This window comes from Arabidopsis lyrata, assembly GCF_000004255.2.
Source record: "Arabidopsis lyrata subsp. lyrata unplaced genomic scaffold ARALYscaffold_7, whole genome shotgun sequence".
Lineage (NCBI taxonomy): Eukaryota > Viridiplantae > Streptophyta > Magnoliopsida > Brassicales > Brassicaceae > Arabidopsis > Arabidopsis lyrata.
In genome coordinates, this window is record NW_003302549.1 from 21,642,772 (window position 1) to 21,668,622 (window position 25,851).

Here is a 25,851-nt window from a genome sequence, read left to right on the forward strand (position 1 = left end):
CCTTGAAACAAAGCAAGCTCATCCTCGTGGCTGAGTATCCTCGGACACAATGTTGGCTTCTTAACCTTTTCCTCTGTTGCCTTCATACGAGCCGTTGAATCGGGTTACATCCATAGAGTGTCTGAAGCTAGACCAGTTACGGGGATTGTAATAGTTAACAATGGATGATTGGTAGAGAGCATGGTTTGACATTTGTGTTGTAAGTTGTGTTGCAACTGAACTTATCAGAGTACCAAACCATACAACCGAAGTAGTAAACGATTGCTTCTCGACGGCAGTTTTTGATGATCTCTTTTGTGTTGCCATCTCAATCCAAGCGTTACAGTTTGTTTATATAGGATAATGTCATGGACTGTTATTCAAAGCTACACCAGTAGCAACTCGTGATATTGCATTAGTTAACCATGGAAGATCAGTTGGAAACTATGACTTTTCATTTCTCAGAGATCATCAAAACATCTCAAAAGTTAAAAAGGAACAAGAATATCAAGAAGCATCATTGTACTAAAACTTCAACAAAGAGATATATGTACTCTGCTTTTCACCCAAAACTACTTGAGATTACAAGAGAAAAGGTATCTTTAAGGTATCTTCATACTTGTCCATGATTTTCTCTTCCTCTTATTTGATCCACCAACTGTTTTCTCAGGAACACTGCTTCCGGGATCGATCGGTTTCTTACTTTTGGGTTTCCGTATTCTCCTATGCCTCTCCAAAGTAAGCATCATTGGCTTTGGTGTATCCCCAACACTATTCTCCTCCACCTGATCTTTCACACTTCTCTCCGGTGAAGAAAGCATGCTACTTTGGATTTCTTGAGGCACCGTCATCTCTTTCTTGATCTTAGGACGCAAAGAACGAGCAGTCTTCGGCTTGAACGGGTAAATCTCTTTCATCTGACCTTTCGCAGTACCTCTCTTCAAGTTCCGGTGAGAACAGAAATTACAATGGTAAACTACATTGTTCTGAGGCAAACAGATGTTAGAATTCTTGCACCTGTTGCGTTTCTTCTTATTAGCAGAAACCTTCTCGATTCTAACATTGCAATTGAATCCAGGCTTAAGAATTGTCTCACACCTACAGATTAAACTTTGACTCATTACATAATCCTATTTATTTAAGATAAACCCTAACAACATTAGGAATGAAAACACAGAGCAAGATTCAAAATCCCAATCATAATCAGAAACCCTAAAAATAAGTGTAGGAAGAGGCAAAATACCTCTGACAAGAGACGTGATCGGGATCAGTAGCGATTCCCGTGGTTTCAGTGTCGGCAGCGAGACGTCGACCGAATAATGAAGCAAGAGACGGTATCGGAGTATCTCCGGTGGAAGACCATAGAGCGAGATTCTTCAAGTGCTCATGTCTTAGTACAGACTTGAGATTAGGTCCTCCTTGAGTGTTTGTAAGCTTCTTAGGCCCTCGTTTCCCCATCTCTTTGAGGAAATCTTCTGACCGGGAAGATTCAACGTTGCGGCGGCGGAGATAGGAAGAGCAGTGTGATTATTTTTTAAGAAGTCGGTGACGGAGAGACACAATAACCAATCAGGTTTTATATTATTATATATATAATATAAATATTAAAGAATTGTCAATTGGGCCCATAGCTCAGTGGTAGAGCATTCGACTGCAGATCGAGAGGTCACCGGTTCGAACCCGGTTGAGCCCTTTTTTTATCTTTTTTTTGTTGAATGATTTATATGTTTCTCTTAAAATTTAACATCTTTAAGCGTTTCAACATTTGCAAGATCCAATAAAAAAAAAAAGGAGGGGAATGGAATAACATAGAGGTTTCTACTTCCTTCTATACAAAACATTTGAATTACATTAAAGCAAATAATACACAATCACACATTTTGAAGTTTTGTTATCTCATATATCTCCATGGACACTTCTTTTCTTCTCTATGATACCAAACACGTCTGTACCATTCAACCAAAACAACAACAACAACAACAACAACAGAATAAACACAGTCCACTCGCTGTAATCGAAGAATCGCAGTGGCTTGAAACGAGGATCTTGCAAAACGGGCACTAAACTGAAATAAAAACCAGACTAACCAGTGATGTGATGATCAAGGCTTTGGAAAGGAACAATTGATGTAGATTTGTAATGCTTTGATCTTAAATCTGCAGGCATTTCATACATACAAGGTTGAGACAGTGGTTCTTCGGGTGTATGGGTTAGCGTAAAGGATTATGTTTATCTCCTACTCCAGTTTCTCCTCTTCGTTTTACTTATAATCACAAAGTGTTTCTTTTGCTTTCAAGCATTGCACCGTCTTTTAGAGCAGCGTGTGCTTCGTTCTCTTGTCCTAGAGCTGACAAAGCTACAGCTTGGAGATAGGATGCGATATGCCACGCAGGAGATATGACTTGGGCTTGCATTGCATCATATAGTGCTTCTTTAGGCATCTCATTCATTAGGTAACATAGACTACGTCTTGCATAAACAGTTGGGGAAACCATTGTACCTACCTCGATGAACTGCAAACAAATCTTTCGGTCAGAAGCATAAAGTGAATATGAGAGGCTAATTGAAAATCTTGATCACTACCCTTTACGTGAAAACCACCAGCACTCAACTATAGATTGTTGTCAGGAACTAAAACTTACTACAGCATAAAAGGTTTAACCTGAGAAAAGCATTCGATGGCCTTTGCAATGTCTTTATGTCGGAATGCAGAATCCCCCTTTTTCTTGAAGACCAATGTGTCCTGCATCTGGTCGGTCCACATCTGGAAAGAAAGCTGTCGCAAAAACGAAGAAACAGGCAAAAATGTATTAGATGTGAATATAATCAACAAGATAGCCAGAGTCAAAGATACCACAGATGCACTATTGCCAAGGAATTACAAATATCAAAATTAGAATCAAACATTAGAAGACCACAATAGTAGAATGGCTAGGTTGAAACTACGAAAATAACCTCTGTGGTTGCACCCTCGTCATCCTTGTATCCAAGCTTTTCAATGATCTCATGTATAGCAGTTAGATCTGGTCTTAGGCATGCTTCGCCAAGTGGTGAAAGAGCGGTGGTTGTGGCACTGTTAGGTATGCCCAACAATTGATGAGAAGCAATCTACATGATTAACAATTGATGAGAAGCAATCTACATGATTAACAATTGATGAGAAGCAATCTAATTAATACTAAAAGCTTGCTAAGTATAAGCAACTCGGAACTAGTTAATGATAGTGAAAAGCACCTCAAGATCTTTCTGAAGAGGAATCATTGCAGAGACTAAAGATTTTGGGTTAGGCCGCTCTCGGGGTTCATATTGCAAGCATCTTGAAGCTAACCTTATTAATTCAGTCCCATCGTCACTTGAAAATTGACCCTCCAAACCTGAATCCATCAGCATCTGAATGTTCCTGTCCCGTATGAGGTCCAACGCCTAGAATACACACCATACAAGGTACTGGATTAGCAAAAAACTATTATTCAAGGATACTAAGTTATAACATGCTTCTCTCAAGCTCAGGGAGAATCCTTCCTAGTCAGATTCAGTAACAGACACTAAGAAACATCACCAATTCAAAAGGATATTTGGAAACCTTACATGGCTTGGAGGTATGTGCTTTCCACTCAGAAGGTCAAGTAATAGAGTTCCAAAGCTGTATATCACACTTTCGGGTGTTACGCGACCTGTAGAAATAAACACAAAACCCGATAAAAAAAAGCAGCCACAATCCAAATAAAGCATTCATGATTTCCTGAAACCTTAGCAGTCAGCTGGAAAAATATAAACTGCCAGAAAATTTTGAGAATCCCAGGAAACAATTTAGGTAGTGTCAGACTCAATGAGGTATTTGCAGTGTTTTGTCAAAAATATACCGGTCCTCAGATACTCGGGAGGAGTGAATGCCAGGTTAGTGCTGTAACTCTTTCCATCTCTACTGTTTTTCATCAAACCAAAGCATGAAAGTCTTGGATTTGCATCCTAAGAAACAAAAACATAAATTATTTTCATATGCACTAGACGGGAACCAAAGGTAAACAAAAATTGTATCAAACTTACATCATCAAAGAGAACTCTATAAGCATTTAGGTCATGGTAAAGTGCACGTCCTTTGCTGGTACAATACTCTAGCGCCTGAGCAATATGTAAAGCTACTCTCAGTCGCATCGCCCACTTCATTGGTTGTGACTCCCCTGAAACACATAAATAATCATTTTTTTTTGTTAAGCCTCCACTCAAACTTTCAAGAACTACTTGTTAGAAGCATAACCAAATAGGAGAAAATACTGTCTCGAGTATCAATATATATGAAGAAACATTATGTTAGGAACTTACAGTGGAAAAGATGTTTTGCCAAAGTTTCATTAGGCATAAACTCTGCAATAAGTAGTCTCTCTTCACCTTCATAGCAACATCCAAGTAAATTTGCCATCCTATGATTCCGTAATTGACCAACAGCTTTGGCTTCTTCCTAATCTCACAGATTAAAAACAATTGTTTAGCTTTGGGCAAACACAAATAGGCATGAAAGAAAATAAAATAATCCCGAATATAATCTACTCGCATCTAGATAACAACCTATGAACAAGAAAAAAAATATAGAAAAAAAAAAGAAAATATATAGGAGGGAGAATCATACTAGTTAAACCTTTTTCACTACTTAGACTTGAATATAGTCTAAAAACTACAATGTCCCATTATTACTAGCTAAAAAGTCAGTAGCAATGAGCATAACCCCTTATCCAACACACTAGACCAACACAGAAGCTAGAGTATCAGGCCAAATGGAAAGCACAGAATTAGCTCTAACTATGGAACCAAAAGAGAAATAATGGGTTACCAAGAATTGACGAGAATCAGGCCAAGATTTCCTGTTAAACCTTTTGACAGCAATACGTCTTTGATTCTCAAGCTTCCCTTTATAAACAACATTAGGAGCTCTCTCACCATGCTCTGAAACTATATTCTCTGCTGCAAATCCTGAAGTAGCGTTCCTTATAGTCTCTATAGAGAATTCACGAAACTGAGGCAAATCATTCGATTCACCTCTCCCTTCTTCATCTGAATAAACCCAACAACATAAGAATCTCAATCATCAAAAACCCTAAAATCATCAATGGCTATTACTCACCTAAGCCTGTAACATCAGGATTCGATCTTCCAGATTCTGAAACGCAACAAAGTGCAGATAGCTTTGAAACCTCACAACCCATTCCAGATAAAAAAAAATTCAATTACAAACCATAAACCCTAAACAACTATCTTCTTAATCGAAACTTCAACAGATCAAATCCTTAAAAAAACTTCATCAGTATTCCAGAAGTAAAAGATTGGAATCGATCTTTAAACACTAAACAAAACACAAATCGAGATCGAATCGAGAAATGAATCGTCAAAAGAGGAAACGAAAATTGACAAACACAAAGGTTAAACGAGGAATCGAGTGTTCGTGTGTGTGAGCTTTGAGCTAAAAGAGAAAAGAGAATTCTGAAACTTTCTGCTTCTCTGCTTCTCTGCTTCAACTTTCTCGGAAACTAAAGCAGAAGAAGAAAAAAAAAAAACTTTGCCAGATAATTCTTTTTTTTTTGTTCCTAAAAAAAATTAAAAGTATGATTTTTAATATCCAAAATGAAAACAGCAAAGCAGAGTATCCAAGTCAACTCAACAGTGTGTCAAAAATTTCTAAAGAAACAACTCATACTCTCTCCGTTTTCGAATAGTTGTCGTTTTAGAGCTTTTTTTGTTTTAAATTAGTTATCGTTTTAAGGTAATAATGTAATTTATGCCAATAACTACCCAAATTACCCTCATTTTATTGAACACAAATTATTTGTAAATGTTGTGAAACTTATTGTTGTTTTATTCCATTCCATGAATAACGATACATATATATAGGCATATAAACCTAGGGTTTTAGAGTACGTAATGAATAACCCTGATGGGCTTATTGGGCCCGGTTATAAGTCCAATATGATGTATTATAACACTCCCCCTTAGACGGAGTAACCGGACCTGATGGTCAATCGGGATCTCGATAATACGCTGGGGAATGTTGCCTCATTAAAACCTTACCAGGAAAACCCAGTGGGAAAAACCATGGTGAAGGAAAAAGAGTACAACACGCATTACTCCCCTTGATTAGAGCATCACCGTAGATCTCTAAGTCTACGCATTCCTATTTGTTGGATGAGCTTCCGGAGTGTTGAAGCGGGCAATGATTTGGTGAAAAGGTCGGCGGAGTTATCGCATGATCGGACCTGTTGAACGCTGATCGTACCATCCTTCTGCCAATCCGAGGTTGAGAAGAATTTCGGTAGGATGTGCTTCGTCCGATCTCCTTTGATATAACCTTCCTTGAGTTGAGCAATGCAAGCCGCGTTGTCTTCAAACATAACCGTGGGCTCCTTATCTTCTTTCATACCACAATCTGATCTGATGTGCTGAGTCATGGATCGTAGCCAAACACATTCTCTGCTGGCTTCGTGAATGGCCAAAAGTTCTGCATGGTTTGATGAAGTGGTAGTGATTATCTGCTTTATCGATCTCCAAGAGATAGTTGTTCCTCCATGCGTGAACACATAACCAGTTTGAGACTTGGCATTGTGCGGATCTGATTGATAACCTGCATCAGCAAAACCAACATTCCAGTGCCTCTGAGTTGGACATGAGCTGAAGCGAGCTAGGAGGTTCACGGCAAAACAAATGTCTGGTCTAGTGTGACTAGCCAAGTACATTAACGCTCCTACAGCACTGAGGTATGGCTTTTCTGGACCGAGAATTTCTTCATCGTCCTTCTTGGGACCAAATGGATCACTGTCCAATCCTAGGCTCCGGACAACCATTGGGCTGTTCAATGGGTGGGCCTGGTCCATATTGAATCGATTGAGTACTTTTTCAATGTAAGCCGCTTGATGCACAAGGATTCCTCCTTTAACGTACTCAAGTTGTAAACCCAAACAGAATTTAGTTTTACCTAGGTCTTTCATTTCGAATTCTGCTTTCAAGCAGTCGACTGTTTGGGAGATTTCACCAGATGTTCCGAGGATGTTTAGATCATCCACGTAAACTGCTATGATTACAAATCCTTTGTTTGAGTATTTCTTGATGAAAATGCATGGACTGATGGGATCGTTTTTGTAGCCTTCTCTGATGAGATATTCGCTTAACCGGTTATACCACATACGTCCACTTTGTTTCAGTCCATACAAGGATTTGTTCAGCCTGATGCAGTATTGATCTCAAGATGCATGCTTATCTTTAAGCTCTATGCCATCTGGTAATCTCATGTATATTTCATTGTCGAGGGGCCCATAGAGATATGCGGTGACAACATCCATTAACCGCAAATCTAGATTTTCTCTTATGGCCAGACTTATGAGGAATCGAAAAGTAGTTGCATCCACCACCGGAGAATAAGTCTCCTCATAATCGATTCCGGGTCTCTGTGAGAATCCTTGTGCTACAAGCCGTGCTTTATAACGAACGACTTCACCGAGTTCGTTTCTTTTACGCACAAAGACCCATTTATGGCCCACTGGTTTGACATTGAATGGTGTCCGGATGATCGGACCAAACACATTCCTGAGTTTGAGACTCTTTAACTCCACGTTTATGGCTTCTTTCCATTTTAGCCAGTCTGTTCTATGAGTGCACTCTGTGATAGACGTGGGTTCTAGATCCTCTTGCGTGTTCGCAATATCAAGTGCTACTTTGTATGCAAAGAGTGCATTTAAGTCGACTTCTTTTCTGTTCCATTGGGTTCCAGACATGTTGTAATTGATAGAGATCTCATCGTTATCGATCTCGTCAGAACCTAGAGATTCGGCGTCCCGAACCTCTTCTGGTGGTTCATTAGAGTGAGTCTCAGCGCGCGCTATGTCTGTTATATTGGGAATCCCGGTTTCAACTATTGCACCTTTCTTTGATTTCCGTGGATTCTTGTCTTTGGAACCTAGAGGTCTGCCACGTTTATTTCGTGATGCAGACTCTGTAGCAACTTGAACTTGTCCCGTTGGAACAGTGATTCGTACTGGTGCATTACAAGCTGGTATGTATGATTTGGTTACTTTGTTCGGGTCAGCAAAGGAATCTGGCAATTGATTAGCTAGCTTTTGATAGTGTATAATCTTTTGGATCTCCGAATCACATTCTAGAGTCCGAGGATCTTGCCAATTTAAGGATGTTTGATTCCATGATAGCTCTTTGACCAGCTTGTGTTTCTCTCCACCCAATGTTGGATATACCGATTCATCAAATTGGCAATCCGCATATCTGGCCTTAAATAGGTCTCCAGTGGTCGGCTCGAGATATTTGATGATGGTGGGAGAATCAAAACCAACATATATTCCCATCCTCCTTTGAGGTCCCATTTTGGTTCTATGTGGTGGAGCAATGGGTACATAGACTGAGCACCCAAATGTTTTGAGATGGGAGATGTCTGGCTCATGACCCTGTAATAATTGGGATGGGGAATATCTATGCTCACTAGATGGTCGGATGCGTATTAGTTCAGCAGCATGTAATACTGCATGTCCCCAAGCTGAGACCGGGAGTTTCGACCTCATGAGTAATGGTCGAGCAATCCATTGGATTCGTTTAATGAATGATTCAGCAAGTCCATTCTGAGTATGGACATGTGCCACATGATGTTCAACGGTCACCCCCATGGCCATACAGTAATCATTAAACGCTTGGGAAGTGAATTCACTAGCATTATCAAGACGTATAGTCTTTAGTGGGAAGTCTGGAAAGTGGGCTCGTAATCTGATGATTTGAGCCAACAACCTAGCAAAAGCTTGGTTCCGAGAAGACAACAGGCATACATACGACCAATGGGTCGAAGCATCTATTAGTACCATGAAGTACCGGAATGTCCCAGAAGGTGGGTGAATGGGACCACAGATGTCTCCTTGGATTCTTTCCAGAAAATGTAATGTCTCTTTGGACACTTTTACTGGTGAAGGCCGAGTGATCAACTTCCCTTGGGAACAAGCTATGCACATGAGGTACTGAGGGAAGACTCGGTTTTCTCGAAGGGTGTGTCCTTGAGAATTTTGGATTAATTTACGCATCATGGTCGTACCGGGATGACCAAGCCGGTCGTGCCAAATAGTGTAGTCTTGGAATCAGGCTTTGAGAGCATTATTAGCCTCAATCATACTGACCTTAGCATAGTAAAGGCCAGTAGATAATGCGGGTATAGTCTCGAGGACTTGTTTATGGCCAAGTGTGAACTTAGTGATCAGTAGGGATTCTTTGTTCCCTTCACCCTGGGTTTCTATGTGTTCAGATGATAGAATCAATCGAGGAGATCTGAGATCTCGTAGTCCATGGGATCGGTCGGCTCGGTGGTGGTGTCGTCAGCATCAACTTGCTGGGCCATGTTAGCTTCAGCAGGTGCTTTCCCATGTTTCTGATACAAATCACAATGAAACTTGGGAGTACGACAGTTCTTTGTCCAGTGATTGAACATTCCGCATCTGGTGCAGGCAGACTGATTGGTTGGGTGGGCAGGGCGGTTTGGTTTAGAGATACCACGGCCCTTACCGGAACCATAACTGATGTTATGTCGGTTGCCACGTCCGTTTCCGCGTCCACGCTTTCCACGTCCATTCCCACGTCCATTCCCATGTCCATGGCCACGATCTGAGGATCTGTCTCGCTGGACATTGTAGGATTCTTTGCGGGAATCTGGTACTGGAGCCGATCCCGGGGGCCTCTGGGCACTGTTCCTCATTAATAACTTGTTGTTTTTCTCGGCCAAGAGCAAACAAGATAACAAATCTTTGTACAATGTATGTCTCATTGCACGATATTACTGCTGAAGCATACTGTTTTGGGTATGGAAGGTGGATAATGTTTTCTCGAGGAGATCATTATCAGACACCTCTTCACCACATAGTTTCATGATTGAAACTATCCGAAAGAGTTCGGAGTTGTAGTCATCCACAGATTTGTAATCTTGGAACCGGAGTTCCTTCCAGTCAAACTTGGCTTGTGGCAAGAGCACCGTTTTCTGGTGATCATACCATTTTTTCAGGACCACCCAAAGTTCGAGTGGTTCTCAAGAGTGAGATACTGTTTGAGGCTCGCGGCCAAATGATGGCGGATATGAAATATCGCCTGGGACCGGTCTTTATCAGATGCGGTGTTATCCGCTTTGATACACTCACCCAGTCCCTTTGAATTGAGGAAAATCCGGGTGTCCAGGGTCCATTCGAGATAGTTTCCACCGGAGACCTTGAGGGCCTCGAACTCGACTTTCTGAATGTTTGACATCTAAAAACATGAAATTGATTTCATTAGGGGTTTGTTTAGGCAAGTTTCTATTTGAGGAAACTTTATATTTGAGGAAAATTTCTAATTTGGGAAACTTTCTAAATGAGGAAAGTTTTCATTCCGAGTCATTTGCTATTTGAGGAAAGTTTCTATTTTAGGAAACCTTCTAAATGAGGAAAGTTTCTATTTTAAGAAACCTTCTAAATGAGGAAAGTTTCTATTTGAGGAAAACTTTCTAAATGAGGAAAGTTTCTATTTGAGGAAACCTTCTAAATGAGGAAAGTTTCTAATTTGGGAAACTTTCTAAATGAGGAAAGTTTTCATTCCGGGTCATTTGCTATTTGAGGAAAGTTTCTATTTTAGGAAACTTTCTCGGGAATCGTAAATTTTAAGGATACGGAACATAAGTTCGGTTTAATGGTTTAAAGTTGGACCGGAATATTAGATTCCGGTTTGGGCCGAATTGATTTCCGGTTTAGAATAACCAGTTTGAACCGGTTTACCCAGATTGAGATCCGGTTATTATTTTTGGAACCGGTTTGATAATCGGTTTAACCGATGAACCGAATTGATTTAGGTTTTAAGATTTCGGCCATGGCTTAGTGTTTTCGATTTTGAGTGTTAGGTTTAAGTAATACAAGGTTTTTGATCTTTAAGCTTTTAAGGTTTTGTTTTTACCTTTCACCAATTGGAGTTGAACGGATTGAACCGGGAGCTTAAGACCTCGGTAACTCACGCTGTCGATGAACAGTACCGATGAACAGTGTCGATGAACAGTATCGATGAACAGTATCGGCGTGAACAGTATCGATGAACAGTATCGGCGTGAACAGTATCGGCGAACAGTGTCGATGAACAGTATCGATGAACAGTGTCGGCGTGAACAGTGTTTTGCGATTTTTAGGGTTAGGGTTGTTAAGAGCAAACTCGTGCTGATAACGTGTTGTGAAACTTATTGTTGTTTTACTCCATTCCATGAATAACGATACATATATATAGGCATATAAACCTAGGGTTTTAGAGTACGTAATGAATAACCCTGATGGGCTTATTGGGCCCGGTTATAAGTCCAATATGATGTATTATAACAGTAAATAATTACTTATCATTTTTATGAGGTTAATATAGTCATTGTATACCTTTTCTTAATTTGTCCAAATACAGTTAAAACGACAACTTTTAAAAAACAGAGGGAGTATTTGCTAATAGCAAATTAATTATTTTTGGAATTACCCACAATTATATAAATTTTAATATGAATACCTGATAAGATATTTATTTTAAGTAGCACATTAGTTATGTGAATTTCGAAAAATGTAGCTAGACTAAAAGTATATATATTTATGGGCATACATATCATAAATATCATTGTATTTTGCGTTTTAAAAGTATAGCCCCTTAGTTTTTGTACAATATATTTATATGTTTAAAAGTACAATACGTATTAACAAAAAAATGGCCAGTTTTAACATAATTTTAATATATAAGTTTGAAAATAAAGCATGTGTTAGAGGAAAAAAATTTTAAAATTCATATAGAGTTGTGGGTTGTAAATAATTAATCATTGATATATTTTTAGTATAAATTCCGAGTTTGAAAATTTTTTATAATATTTTTTGGTTATTATTTTTTATCATATTTTTTATTATTAATTTTTCTTATCGCTATATTGCAAAAATTATGACGAGAAACTTATAGTCTTGAGAAGAATGAAGATGCAGATTCTGACAACAACGACCTGATGGATATCAGGGAGCTGTTGGACAACAGGAAGCTGCATCAAATCTACATCAAACGTCTGAGTTGCTGACATGGACGCGTAAGCTGACGTGGCGGAGCTAGAGTGGTTGATGTGACGTGTCAAGGAGCTTTGGTGACTTGGCGTGGTGATCAAGACGAAAGTCTGTTGAGAAGATTTGGTGAATATTCTTCTCAACGAATAAGGAAAGGGATAGGCTTGTTGATCAAGGAAGATCCCGCTCATTGATTCTCGGAGATCCTAGGGTTTAGGGTTCTGGAGAATAGTATCTACATATACATTTTTACAGGGGATTTTTGCAAAAAGTCTTTTGGATCCGGGTTTTACCCGGTTTAATCATATTCGGATCTAGGATAAGAGATTTAAGGAATGTTGTCTTAAAACCACATTGAAATATTCACTCTAATTACTTCTATAATTCCATATTTAATCTACCAATCCGCACTTCACATATTCCTAAACTATTTCGCTAATCAAATATCTCCGGAATCTAATCATACCTAATTTATTCCACTCATATTTACACAATCAAAACAAATTACTTCTCACATACCTTATCATCTCTTTTGTTCCTCCATTTTCGTCAATGCAATCTTTAACAAATCTTGCTTCTGCTACTATCAATTTAAATGACTTCGAAATATATTTTCCCTCTACTAATTGAATTTATTTTCCCGCCTACGCTCAGTTCTTATCATTTAAGAGAATCTTATAGTTATCCTCTCCTTCCCACAGATTTCCGGAAACCTCAACCAATTCATTGATAACCATTAATCTATATTCCATAATCTTAACAATGCATATATTTTATGCCGATTTGGAAGAGATTGCGATACCAATATGCTTTGTCATCAAGTTTTCTTTAACCTATTCTATCACCCTATATATAGTTCCATATCAAAACCTCTCATCATCATCAGCACTCACCCCCTCTAATCATATTATTTTCTCTAAACATAATCGAGCATATAATGGCTGCTGCAACATTTGCTTACCTCAAAGATGTCAGGCCATACACCACACAGTGGAGAGTCCAAGTGAAGGTACTTCACTCCTGGCGTCAGTACACATCCAACATTGGTGAAACTCTAGAGTTGGTGTTATCTAACATTGAGGTAAATCTGTTACATAATAATTGTTAATTAGTTTGCATTAAACCATTTTAAAGCTACTATTTTTATCTGACTCCACTGTTTCTATAAACTATAACAGGGCAAAAAGATTCATGCTACTGTGAAGAAGGAACTGGTGAGCAGATATGTCTCAAGCTTACCTGTTGGTCATTGGGTGTTCATTGAGATCTTTGCTCTCAATTATGCCAGTGGCCAATTTCGTCCAACCTCTCATCTATATAAGATGACTTTCACAAATGGAACTCATGTCTTTCCATGTGATCCTGTCTCTGACTCAAGTTACCTGTCACTAGCCAGTTTCAAAAGAATTCAAAATGGAGATCTTAATCCATACATATTGGTTGGTAAGTATCTTTTTTATTTAAAGATATTAAATAAATCAATCTACACTTTAGAAACAGAACATGATATATTTTTATCTCTATTTTTATTTTATAGATGTAATTGGCCAGATTGTTATGATTGGAGAGTTGTTAACTCTTGAAGCCAATAACAAACCAACTAGCAAGATTGAGTTTGAAATGAGAAATGAAACGTAAGAATTTTCAATTTTTTGGTTAGTATCTTTACTTATCCTACTGAACATGTTCTGTTTTGAACATAAAAGTGATGAAAGGATCGGTGTTACCTTGTGGGGATCATTTGCTGAGACTGTTTACAGAGGAAGCCAGGATGCTGGTGGACGTCCTGTTGTCTGTTTGTTGAGGTTTGTGAAGATCAAATCCTTCAAAGGTACATAAAACATAATCTTAGCAACCATATCAATATACTGGGACCGTTTATATAGAAGTTATGCCTCATAAATCTTATTTGTAATCTACAGGTGTAAAGACTATGTCTAACTCATTTGATGCTTCACAAGTTTTTGTTAATCCAGCAATCCCTGAAATTGCTGTGTTTGTTCAAAGGTACATTTTGTATGTGATTTAATAGTTTATCCAATTGTGCTTACTTCTGTACTATGGAACTAACATATATATACATGTTTTTGACATATAGTCTCCCAAGTGATGGTGCAATGTGTATCTTCCGTGAGAGAGTCCCGAAGTTTGAGATTGTTGTTGCCAATCAGGATGATACTTCTTTAGATCATCCCAGGAAAACCATTGTGGATCTCCTCAACTCTGTCGAGGTAATTAGTTATGTTTACTATCATTAGAAAACGTTTTAATGTCTATAAATATCCATATTAAAATCTACTTTTTTTCTAGATTGGCAAGGCAAGGTTGATGTGTACAATCTATGCAATTGATACCGACTGGGCTTGGTATTACATTAGCTGTCGTGCTTGCAATAAGAAAGTCACACATATCCACCATGGAGTGAATGGTGTGAATAACAAAGGGAAAAAGCCAAGGTTCTGGTGTGACACTTGCAAATCTGTGGTCACTAATGTCGTGGCTAGGTAAAAAATTCTGAAATAGCTATGTTATTAGTCTATAGACGAAAATTATATCTACATATACATTATTGTTTACATTTTATACAGGTTTATGCTCTATGCTAAGGTGATGGACAACACTGGTGAAGCTAAATTGTTGCTGTTTGATTCAGTTTGCTCTGAAATCATTGGAGAGTCTGCTACATCTGTGCTTAATGGTTCCGTTGATGAGGTTTGATGCACTACTATATATGTTAATATCTTTTTTACATTGTTCTAGACACACAAATTCCTGAATAGTTTTTAATTTCAGATTGATGATCCGGAGAACATACCAGATGCAGTTAAAAATCTATTTGGAAGGACATTTCTTTTCCTGGTGTCTATTGATAAAGAGAATATTTGGGATGGGAAGGAGATATACAAGGTATCTAAAGTGTTGCAGAAAGATGGCCTTCTGCTTGAGGAACAATTGCTGGAGGATTCTCATGAGTTGGTCAATCCTGCATCTATTGTATCTGGTGATCAGGTGATTGTTTTGTCAGAACATATTTAGCATAGAACAATTGTTAGTACATGGATCTTAAAACAAGCTAAGTTATAGTATTAATTTCATCGTTTGTTTTATTACAGGTGCCACTAATGCTGGAGATGAGTCAAGAGACTTCTGACTCTGTCACTCCATCATCAAAACGTGTTTATGCTGACAATCCCGGTTCTTCTGATCATTCTTCTTCTTCTAAGAAGTTGTGCATTGAACCTATTGACTTTGGTGATGAAGATTCTATTACTAAGGATCAAGAGGCAAATGTGAAGGACATAGCTGCCAAGGTTGCTGTGGTGATTAATGATGATGCTTACAAATCTGAGCCTAAGACTAACAATGTTGTATCCAATGGTGGAGTGGGTACACATGAGGTGAAGAAGGAGGGGAAATGTGTTAAAGGTGTTGTGAAGGTCAAGGTTGAAAAGAAGTGAAGAATGGTTGCTATGATTTGATTTATTACCTGCTTTGTTTTCTTATTGCTTTCAGATTTCTAAGACTTTGATTTCTATTATTGCTTGCTATTTTGTTTGGTGATTTCTTTCTATTGTTAGTCTTCGTTGGATGCTATTTTATTTCAATTTATCATTTCTTAAAATTATAGTCTTAATCTATATTAATTAACCTTGCAAATATAGTCTTTCGTGCTTACCCTATAATTCATCTATAAACCTAATTAATTAGAGAGCATAATATAGATACATCTACATATATGTGAAGTGCTAAGATTCCGTATAACTTGATATATTTAGGATATTAAAATTCTTAGATGTATATATAGTGTCTATATATACTGTATACTCAATCTTTCATATTTGACATGCAATCTTCAAAAGTAATCATTTTGGTAACTGACAACTTTTCAATCATTATCAATGATTCCCTATAATCTAAAAAATATAGAGTATATTAATAAAACAATTAATAACGTTTCGATTTCCCTTATTTTCTTTAACAATTTATTATGCCTCTTCATCAATATCTCTATATAACCAAGTAGACCTATCGTTTAGAATTGAAAAAGAAACACTGTTACTTCCCTTCTCAAAGCAGAGCAGAATCGTTAAAAAACATGGTTGATATGCATCTTTTTTCCCAAATTCGTGTTAACTCTACAGAGTGGAGGGTTTATGTTAAGATAATGCGTATCTGGCATCACAATCCACCATTGAATGGTGATGTAACCACCATGATTCTCGCAGATGAAAAGGTTTGTTTGTAATTCTTATCTTCTGTTTTAAAACATAGTGAAGATCATCCACTTACTTTCTTCTCTTACTTAATATCTCTTGACTTTTTTGTTTTTGTTTGTATAGGGTAATTTCTGCGATGCAACAATTGCTAGAAACAACTACATTTTTAACTTTCAACCTGGACTCAAAGAAGGTTTGTGGTATTACATGTCTGACTTCCAACCAGTCGTACCCTCAGAATACCAAGCCAGATTTGCACCATTTCCACTTCAGATTAGGTGTATCAGACAAACAACAATGTGGCCTGTTAGATCTAGGGGTTATAGCAATTTCTTTGACTTTATGACTCATGATTCTATCAGCAACCCTCATCCAGATGATGGAACCTATGTGACTGGTAATAAAAGAGCCTAGGTTCAAGTTATATAGTTACCTATTTATATGTCTTTCCAACCATTTTGTGTTTTGTTTTTTTAGATGCTATGGGTGTGATCTCTGCTGTGTCCACCATTGGAAGGTTTCCCTTTGTTTGTCGTCCTGGTGAGACAGATTATGAAGCTCGCTATGTCTGTTTCAAGATTGCTAACAATGTGTAAGTTTACTATATTTCTGTCTAATTTTGTACAAGATTCAAAATTTTGTTATCATGTTATATCTGTTAAAAACAATATGCTTTGATGGCTACATGAAATCTAGGGGTGAGACTATCAAATGCGTTGCTATTGGTAAGTGGTGTGAGTTCTTTATCAACGCTTGGTCCAGAAGAATTAGCTCTGTAGATTACAACTATGATAAGATAGTTGCATTCTTGCGTTTCTGGAGGATCTCATCGTACTGTGGTAGGTTTTAATGAGATTTTGCTATTGCTGAACTTATTTTTGCAGTGTTATATTGACTGTGTTTATTATTGTACTATAGGAAAAAATGTCTTAATGAGTGAATCTTGCTGTTCACGTCTCTACATTGATCCCATTTTCTATGAGCTAGACTTACCAAGCTACCTGTAAGTATCGTTTATATTTTACACTTCTTTTATGTTTTTCATTTTTCAGTGTTAACATAAATGCAACTATATTTCTGTTAGGCGCTCTTTCGAAGATACTTCAAGTGATGAGGAAGATGTCATGATGGAGATGGTTGAGGAGAACTAATTATTGTGAGGGATATCTGTGCATGTTCTACGGTGGCTAGCTCTTTTGAAGAACTCTGAATGTTTTGGTGTTATGTTTTAAGTTTATGTTTTGAACTCTTAATGTTTTTAATTTTCTTTTTGTTTATTATCAACTACTACGGCAACTCTGCACAAGAGTTTGCAAACTTTCTTTCTATTTAATATTTTATCTGTATTGAATCTGTTTGACAATTTATGTGGTTTTTTGGTATTTTGATGTCTACAAGTTTAAGATAGGTCTGTTAAAAGAAAAAAGGTTATAAATTAATTATGAATTTAATTCTAACTAAATCTCAAACAGTAACTATTTAGGTTAATTCGTTTACTTTAGTAAATTAAATGATTTGGTTTAAGAAAATGTTTAGAAAACATACCTAGATATTAAAGGTATTGGTTAGCTTTAGACAAGCATCAATCAAGATAAGCATCTATCAAGATCCTCATTGCTTGCTGTATTTCCTTAATCTGTGTAATTATAAACATATCAGTTAGTATATGAATCACTAACGATAATATTGGACAGATTTTCTAAATATTATCATTGAACCATCTAACTTGATCTCAATGCCTAGAATATAGTAACTGTCTATATTTTATCAACAGATCAATATTACTTGATCAATGGCGTATCTGCCATTTAATTTTTAAAAGGCTATTTCAGTATGAAGTTCATTGTTTATCAGAAGAACCATTTTGCTTAAACTCGCTGTTTTTCTTTTGTTTGCAAATATGAAAAAAAAGCCAGACTACCCTCTTTTAGACTTGAACTCTTCACCTACACCAGCTAAAAGATCCCGTGTTACTCAAACTCCAACATCGCAGAGCCAAATTACTCAAACTACTAGCTCTAAGCCTAACTACCCTCTTATAGATTTGAATTTCTCACCTAAAACAGCTAAAACAGTCCAGTTTGGTCAAACTCCAACATCGCAGAACCAAATTACTCAAGCTACTGGCTCTAAGCAATACTATCCTCTTATAGACTTGAACTCTTCTCCTAAACCAGCTAAAAGATCACGTGTTATTCAGACTCCAACACCGCAGAGCCAAATTACTCAAGCTACTGTCTTTAACACAAATGGTGTTGTCCCTCTAAAATCAGCCTTTAGCAGAGTGTTTAGAGATATTACCAATCTTCCTTGCAGAAATGATGAAACAAGTAAGACCCCAAGGAGTCCGCAGCAATCATTATCTTCAAAACATACACAACAACCACTTGGTCCTGCTCTTCCTACTTCATGCTTAGGCAAACCGTCAGACTGTACACCTGTTCCACAAGAAAATAACTGCCATATCAGAAATTTACAAGACGCCTTTGCTAATGCATCATTTTCTCCTTCAGACAAAGGTAACAGACATTTCTTAAGTTACTGTCTTAGTTTTCAGAGTTTTACCAATCTACTATCTAAATACATTACTTAATTATATATGTTTTTGTACTATCTAGGGAAAGGAAAAGAACCAGTACTGCCAACCTTAACAGATTGTAGCACTGATGATGAAAGTATGGAGCATATTAATTATATTGGAATGAATGACAGTGAATCTGATGGAACACAAGACTACTCTGTTAGCAGCACAGAAGATGAAGTTGAAGAAGGTTACTCGGCTCCTGTTCAGGAACCTTCTACTGAACATATATTTAATTCTCCACAACAAGTTATTGACTTGAGTAGTTCAGCGGATGAATCAAGAGAAGAATTAACTACTCCTACTGTAAGTGTTACTAGGAAAAGTGTAGAAAGGAAAGCAGTGACTCAAAATAAAAATCTACCTAAGAAAATAGGTAGGCCAAGATTGGCTTTCCCCTCGAAAAGGGCAGCAGCAAAAGCAAAAAAAACAGGTTAGAACTTAAGAATATAATACATAATAGACATTTATTTGCAAACCTCAACATATAGCATCCTTTGTTGCGTACATATTACTAACACTCTATTTTTCCTTTAGGATATCTTGATCATGGTGATCCTACATACACGTGTAAGTATTGTGGTGCTTTGATGTGGTTTGATGAGCGCATAAACAAAAGAAACAGTAGTAAGGATCCAACATTTACTCTATGTTGTGGGCAAGGCAGTGTGAAATTGCCATTTCTCAAGGAATCACCAGAGCTTATTAAAAAGCTTTTTAAAGGAAAAGATGCAATTAGTAGAAATTTCAGAGAGAATTTAAGGATTTATAATATGCTCTTCGCAATGACCTCCCTTGGTGGGAAGGTAGATAAATCTATGCCTAAAGGTAAAGGACCTGCAATGTTTCGATTGCAAGGTGGAAACTATCATCAAATTGGGGGATTAAAACCTGCTGCTGGTGATTATGCTAAGTATTCACAACTTTATATAGTTGATACTGAATCTGAAGTTGATCAGAGAGCTACTGTCATCGGGTAAGAGTTATAATAGTATTCAAAAACATTGCAGATTTACTGTTATATTAACTTCGACACTATATTCAGCTGTAGTTATCTAACTCTGTGTCTTCTTATGGTCATTACAGGAAGGGTAAAAATCTAAAGTCTACCTCTTGGAAAAAAAAACTGAACAAGGAACTGATTGAAGCAATAATAAAAATGCTGAATGAATCAAACCCTTATGTCAAGAAATTCAGGTCTGCAAGAGAGTGGTTTCAATCTAATGATGATGAACCATTTCATATGCGGATTGTTGCTGATCGTCAAGGTGTTGATGGGAGGCAATACAGTATGCCTACAGCTGGAGAGGTTGCAGCTTTGATCCCTAGTGATTTCATTCCTGACATGCCAGTTCGTGATATAATTCTAGAAAAATCCTCAAATGGACGCCTAAAGAGGATAAGCCAGATTCATATTTCCTATTTGGCTCTACAATACCCTCTAATATTTTGCTATGGTGAAGATGGTTACAGGCCTGGTATTGAGAAGTGTTACAAATCAAGCAACAACAAGAAGAAAAAGTGTATAAGTATGAGACAGTGGTTTGCTTTCCGCATTCAAGAGAGGGAAAATGAGTGTCATACTCTGCTTGAATCAAAGAGGTTGTTCCAACAGTTTCTGTGTGATGCATATACAACTATTGAATCAAACCGCCTTTCTTATATCAAGTTTAATCAGTCTAAGCTACGATGTGAGAATTTCAACTCCATTAAAGCAGCTGCTAACTCTGGAACCAAAGATATGGCTGAAGAAGGAAATCAGATTCTTATTCCAGGATCTTTCACTGGTGGACCTAGATATATGATCCAAAGCTATTACGATGCTATGGCTATCTGTAAGCGTTATGGTTTCCCAGATCTTTTCATCACCTTTACATGTAATCCTAAGTGGCCTGAGATTACAAGATATTGTGAAGCAAGAGGGTTAACTGCTGATGATAGACCGGACATCGTGGCGAGGATATTCAAAATGAAATTGGATTCTCTGATGAAAGACTTAACAGAAAGAAAAATGCTTGGAAAGACAGCTGCATGTAAGTTTTTCATTTTACAGTGTCGGTTTTATAGTTTAAGAATACAGAAAATGCTATTTGTTTTTCCTAACTATTGCTTTTTTTTCCTCTTCCAGCTATGTACACTGTTGAATTCCAGAAAAGAGGATTGCCTCATGCTCACATCCTCTTATTTATGGATGTTAATAGTAAACTGCCAACAGCTGACGACATTGACAAGATCATATCTGCAGAAATTCCAGACAAAGAAAAAGAACCAGAGCTATATGAAGTTATCAAAAACTCTATGATTCATGGACCATGTGGCTCAGCGAATCCAAATTCTCCGTGTATGGTTGATGGCCAGTGTTCTAAGCTATACCCAAAAAAACATCAAGAGATCACTAAGGTTGGTAGTGATGGTTATCCTGTCTATAGGAGGAGGCTCACAGAAGCTTATATTGAGAAAGGTGATATTAAATGTGACAATAGGTACGTTGTCCCTTATAATAAGAAGCTCTCTCTTCGATATAATGCTCATATCAACGTGGAATGGTGCAATCAAAATGGTTCTATCAAATACTTATTTAAGTATATAAACAAAGGACCAGATATGGTTACAGTGATCGTTGAGCCTATAAATCAGCCAACAACAGGTGAAACAGCAACTGGTTCTACAGCAACTGGTGATACAACAACTACAGCTCAAGAACCAGATTCAAATGAGAAAAAGAAGGATGAAATAAAAGATTGGTTTGACTGCAGGTATGTTATTAACTTAGTATTATGTAAATTAGAAAGTTTTTATCCTGTTACAATTTTCTGGAATTCAGTTTTTGTATGTCTATAGATATGTATCAGCTTCAGAGGCGGTTTGGAGAATTTTCAAATTTCCTATTCAACACAGATCAACCCCAGTCTTGAAATTATCTTTTCATGTGGAAGGAAAGCAACCAATATATTTCGATCCAAAGTCACAAATAGCAGATGTTCTAGATCGTGTATCCAATGAAGATTCTCAGTTTATGGCTTGGTTGACATTGAATAGAAAAAATGCAGTCGGAAAGAATGGAAAGCGTGCAAGAGAGTGTCTATATGCGGAAATACCAGCCTATTTTACTTGGGATGGAAAGAATAAGCAGTATAAGAAGAGATCTAGAGGCTGGGCTTTGGGTCGTATTAATTATGTCCCTAGGAAAATGGAAGATGAATACTATCTTCGAGTACTGCTCAACATAGTCAGAGGTCCACGATGACATAAAAACATATCAAGGTGTGGTTTATCCAACTTACAAGGAAGCATGTTTCGCACGTGGCATATTAGATGATGATCAAGTCTACATTGATGGTCTGATTGAATTAGGTCAGCATAGTTTTGCTCCTGTTTTGAGGAATTTTTTTTCAATGATGCTTCTATCTATGTCTCTAGCAAGACCAGAACATGTTTGGTCAGAAACATGGGATCTATTAGCTGAAGATATCCTGGCTAAGAAGAAATTAGAGTACAAGAATCCAGGTTTTAGAATACGCTTCTCTAATTTTTAAATGTTGTTTTCAGTACAATTTTTAAATCGCCTGTTTTAACTTCCACACTACTATTTGCAGAACTTACACTCACAGAAGCTCAAATAAAGAACTACACGCTTCAGGAGATAGAGAAAATTATGTTGTTCAATGGAGGAACTCTAGAAGATTTTGAACATTTCCCTAAGCCTACAAGAGAGGGAATTGATAATTCAAACCGTCTTATTGTTGATGAGTTGAGATATAACATTGAATCCAACTTGGAAGAACAGCATGCAGAGTGGAGAGATAAGCTAACTCCTGAACAGAGAGGTGTATACAATGAGATAACCGGGGCAGTTTTCAATGGTTTAGGTGGAGTTTTCTTTGTTTACGGCTCTGGAGGAACAGGGAAAACATTTATTTGGAAGACACTAGCTGCGGCTATTAGGTCTAAAGGTCTAATATGTCTTAATGTCGCCTCAAGTGGCATTGCTTCTTTGTTGTTGGAAGGAGGAAGAACAGCACATTCAAGGTTTTCTATTCCATTGAATCCTGATGAGTTTTCTGTTTGCAAGATCAAAGCTAAATCAGATTTAGCAGATTTGATTAAAGAAACATCTCTCATAATCTGGGATGAAGCGCCAATGATGAGCAAGTTTTGTTTCGAAGCTTTAGATAAAAGCTTCTGTGATATTATCAAACACGCAGAGAACAAGGTATTTGGTGGAAAGGTTGTTGTATTTGGAGGTGATTTTAGATAAGTACTTCCAGTTATTACTAATGCTGGTAGAGCAGAAATTGTTATGTCATCTCTAAATTCTTCATACCTTTGGGATCACTGCAAAGTTTTAAAGTTGACCAAGAACATGCGACTTCTAAACAACAGTTTAAGTGCTCAGGAAGCTAAAGAAATATAAGAATTCTCAGATTGGTTGTTGGCTGTTGGTGATGGTAGGATCAATGAGCCTAATGATGGTGAGGTTGTGATAGATATTCCTGAAGATTTGCTGATTACAGAAGCAGACAATCCAATAGAAGCAATTACTAGGGAAATTTATGGAGATCCAACTAAGCTTCATGAAATCCGTGATCCTAAATTCTTTCAAATGAGAGCTATTTTAGCACTAAAGAATGATGATGTCAACACAATCAATCAGTATATGCTTGAGCATTTGGATAGTGAGTATACTTTAACTCTTACCTATTTACTTTCTTATTATATAGCTTTGTTGCTAAGTTGCTACTGTTGTAACTAATCATATCCCATTTATTCTACAGGTCCAGAAAGAATTTATCTATCTGCTGATAGTATAGATCCTTCAGATTCTGATGCTCTTAACAATCCTGTTATTACTCCAGATTTCTTAAACAGTATCAAGGTTTCAGGTTTGCCTAATCATGCTTTGCGTTTAAAGATTGGTGCTCCTGTTATGTTGTTTAGGAATATAGATCCTAAAGGAGGCCTTTGCAACGGGACTAGACTTCAGATTACGCAGCTATTAAATCAGATTGTGGAAGCAAGAGTTATAACAGGAGACAGGATTGGTGATATCGTTTTTATTCCTCTCATAAACATTACACCTTCAGACACCAAACTGCCATTCAAGATGCGTAGAAGACAGTTTCCACTCTCTGTTGCATTTGCTATGACTATCAATAAGAGTCAGGGGCAATCTCTTGAGCGAGTTGGACTTTACTTGCCTAAACCAGTTTTCTCTCATGGCCAACTATATGTTGCGTTGTCTAGAGTGACTTCTAAGAAAGGTTTGAGAATACTAATACTCAACAAAGAAGGGAAGATTGAGAAGAAAACAACGAATGTTGTTTTCAAGGAAGTTTTCCAAAACATTAACTGAACAATGTTATCTACAGGGAAATTCTGCAATGAGGTAAGTTTAATTACCTTTTACTTTTTATGATTTCAGTAAGTTTAGTTACCATTTCCTTTTTAAGATTTCAGTTATGGTATGAAAAACCACCACACACCATTTTAATGCATCAGTCTTTGTTTTCCTATTGTAGGAACGTGATTTCTAATAAACAAGACAGTTTCAAACTCAAAGATGCAAGGAGATCGGCAATCAAATGTCTATCTTCATACTGAACTAATCTGAAGTCATTTTCATACTCTTAAGTTCTGCAATTTCCGTTTAAAATAAAACACTGAAACTAAGAAACTATTCTTCATACATGATTGGTTTCTGGAGACTAACCTTGCTTTCTTATGGAGTTGATGCATTCTTCTCTTTCTATTTTTTTTACTTCTCTGTCCATCTTCGTCAGACTTTGTGCTGGAGTTAGGCTTAGTAAACTAGCATATTTCAAAGTGAATTTAAGATCAATAGTTGAACAAGCGTTTATGCTTCTCTTAGAATTTCAGTTAACACTATAATATATTCGTTTACCTGAGTTATAGTAGATTGATTCATTTCTATAAACTACTACCAATTCTACCTATTATTCACCAGCAATTACTACATTTTTAACATACCTTAACAAACAATTGTAGTTTCAATCATCGAGTTGAACAATCACTAACCTTTAGAATGATCCGATTATGAAATGAACAATTGATTGATTTGTCTTCTGTACTCCATTGCTTGATTACGCACTCGGTTTATAGCACCAACCTTTACATGCATATACTGAAGTAGCCAGATTAGATTCAATGCTTCATGGAGATTTGAATCGCCGGAGGTTTTGATCTGCTACAATCCCATCCGAATTTGAGAGAACTTATTTGCAATCCGAAACATTAATCGAAATCTTGATAGTATGAGAAGCTTAATTCAGAGCTTGAAGATTGCAGAGGATCGTGAATTGAAGATCTAAGCCTGTCGGAATTGAAAATTCCGTTAAGGCACCGACCGGTTTGGTATCATCTAACCAAGCCATTTCTTCGGTTTTGCTTTTTGTTTTTGGTTTTGGTTTGTTTTTTTTTTTTTTCTGACCAAATACAGTAATATTAATTTAAGTATTCTATACAAACTTTTTTATCTAACTAACTATTACTAATGACATAAATTAAATCCAAAACACTTTATCTTCTAAATTTACACACTTTTAAAACTGTTATATCTTTTCCACCAAAAATATGTTCATATATACCATAAATTTTATTTTTATTAAACTCAATAGATTCAAATGAAATCAAATACAATATCTTATTTCTCTAACTTTATAAAATTGGAAATGGCATAATTTGAATACAAGTAACTGATCTATTGGAAATTTTTAAAATCTATTTTAGTAAAATGAAATTGATATATACAACTATATTGAGTTTTATACATTTAAATATATACAAGTATATTGAGTTTTATACATCTAAATTAATAAAAAATTGTATTATGTCAAATAAAATATTACAATTAATAATTAATAAAATAATCAAATAATATTTATGCCCGCGGTGTACCGCGGGTTAACATCTAGTAAATATTCTAGGAGTAGGCATTGAGCAGCCTAAGCACTCTAGAATATTGTCATATGTGTGTTGTCTTCGAAGCCTAGCAAAA

At 36.9% G+C, this 25,851-nt stretch overlaps 2 protein-coding genes and 1 non-coding gene across 4 annotated transcripts; 1 reads left to right on the top strand and 2 right to left on the bottom strand.

Annotated features, from left to right (window-relative positions):
- Positions 1-414: 414 nt before the first annotated feature.
- On the bottom strand, positions 415-1,530 carry LOC9306717. The gene is made up of 2 exons (XM_002870600.2): positions 1,223-1,530; positions 415-1,077 (listed from the first exon to the last, which is right to left on the bottom strand). Exons 1-2 carry the CDS (start codon positions 1,435-1,437, stop codon positions 582-584), a joined length of 711 nt encoding a protein of 236 aa, XP_002870646.1. The 5' UTR covers positions 1,438-1,530; the 3' UTR covers positions 415-581.
- Positions 1,531-1,600: 70 nt separating this feature from the next.
- TRNAC-GCA lies at positions 1,601-1,672 on the top strand. Its single transcript has one exon. It is a non-coding gene; the product is annotated as a tRNA-Cys (tRNA).
- A 106-nt stretch (positions 1,673-1,778) lies between these two features.
- Positions 1,779-5,520, bottom strand: LOC9306718 (probable serine/threonine-protein kinase At5g41260). 2 transcript variants are annotated; one of them, XM_021018983.1, is made up of 10 exons: positions 5,099-5,518; positions 4,808-5,028; positions 4,303-4,438; positions 4,027-4,160; positions 3,843-3,948; positions 3,568-3,653; positions 3,214-3,402; positions 2,935-3,087; positions 2,642-2,755; positions 1,779-2,492 (listed from the first exon to the last, which is right to left on the bottom strand). In XM_021018983.1, the coding sequence occupies exons 1-10, from the start codon at positions 5,178-5,180 to the stop codon at positions 2,250-2,252; spliced, it is 1,464 nt and encodes a 487-aa protein (XP_020874642.1). In that variant the 5' UTR covers positions 5,181-5,518; the 3' UTR covers positions 1,779-2,249. The 2 variants fall into 2 exon arrangements, with proteins under 2 accessions (XP_020874642.1, XP_020874643.1); XM_021018984.1 differs by having other exon boundaries at positions 2,381-2,492; positions 2,622-2,755; positions 5,099-5,520.
- Between the last annotated feature and the right edge of the window lie 20,331 nt (positions 5,521-25,851).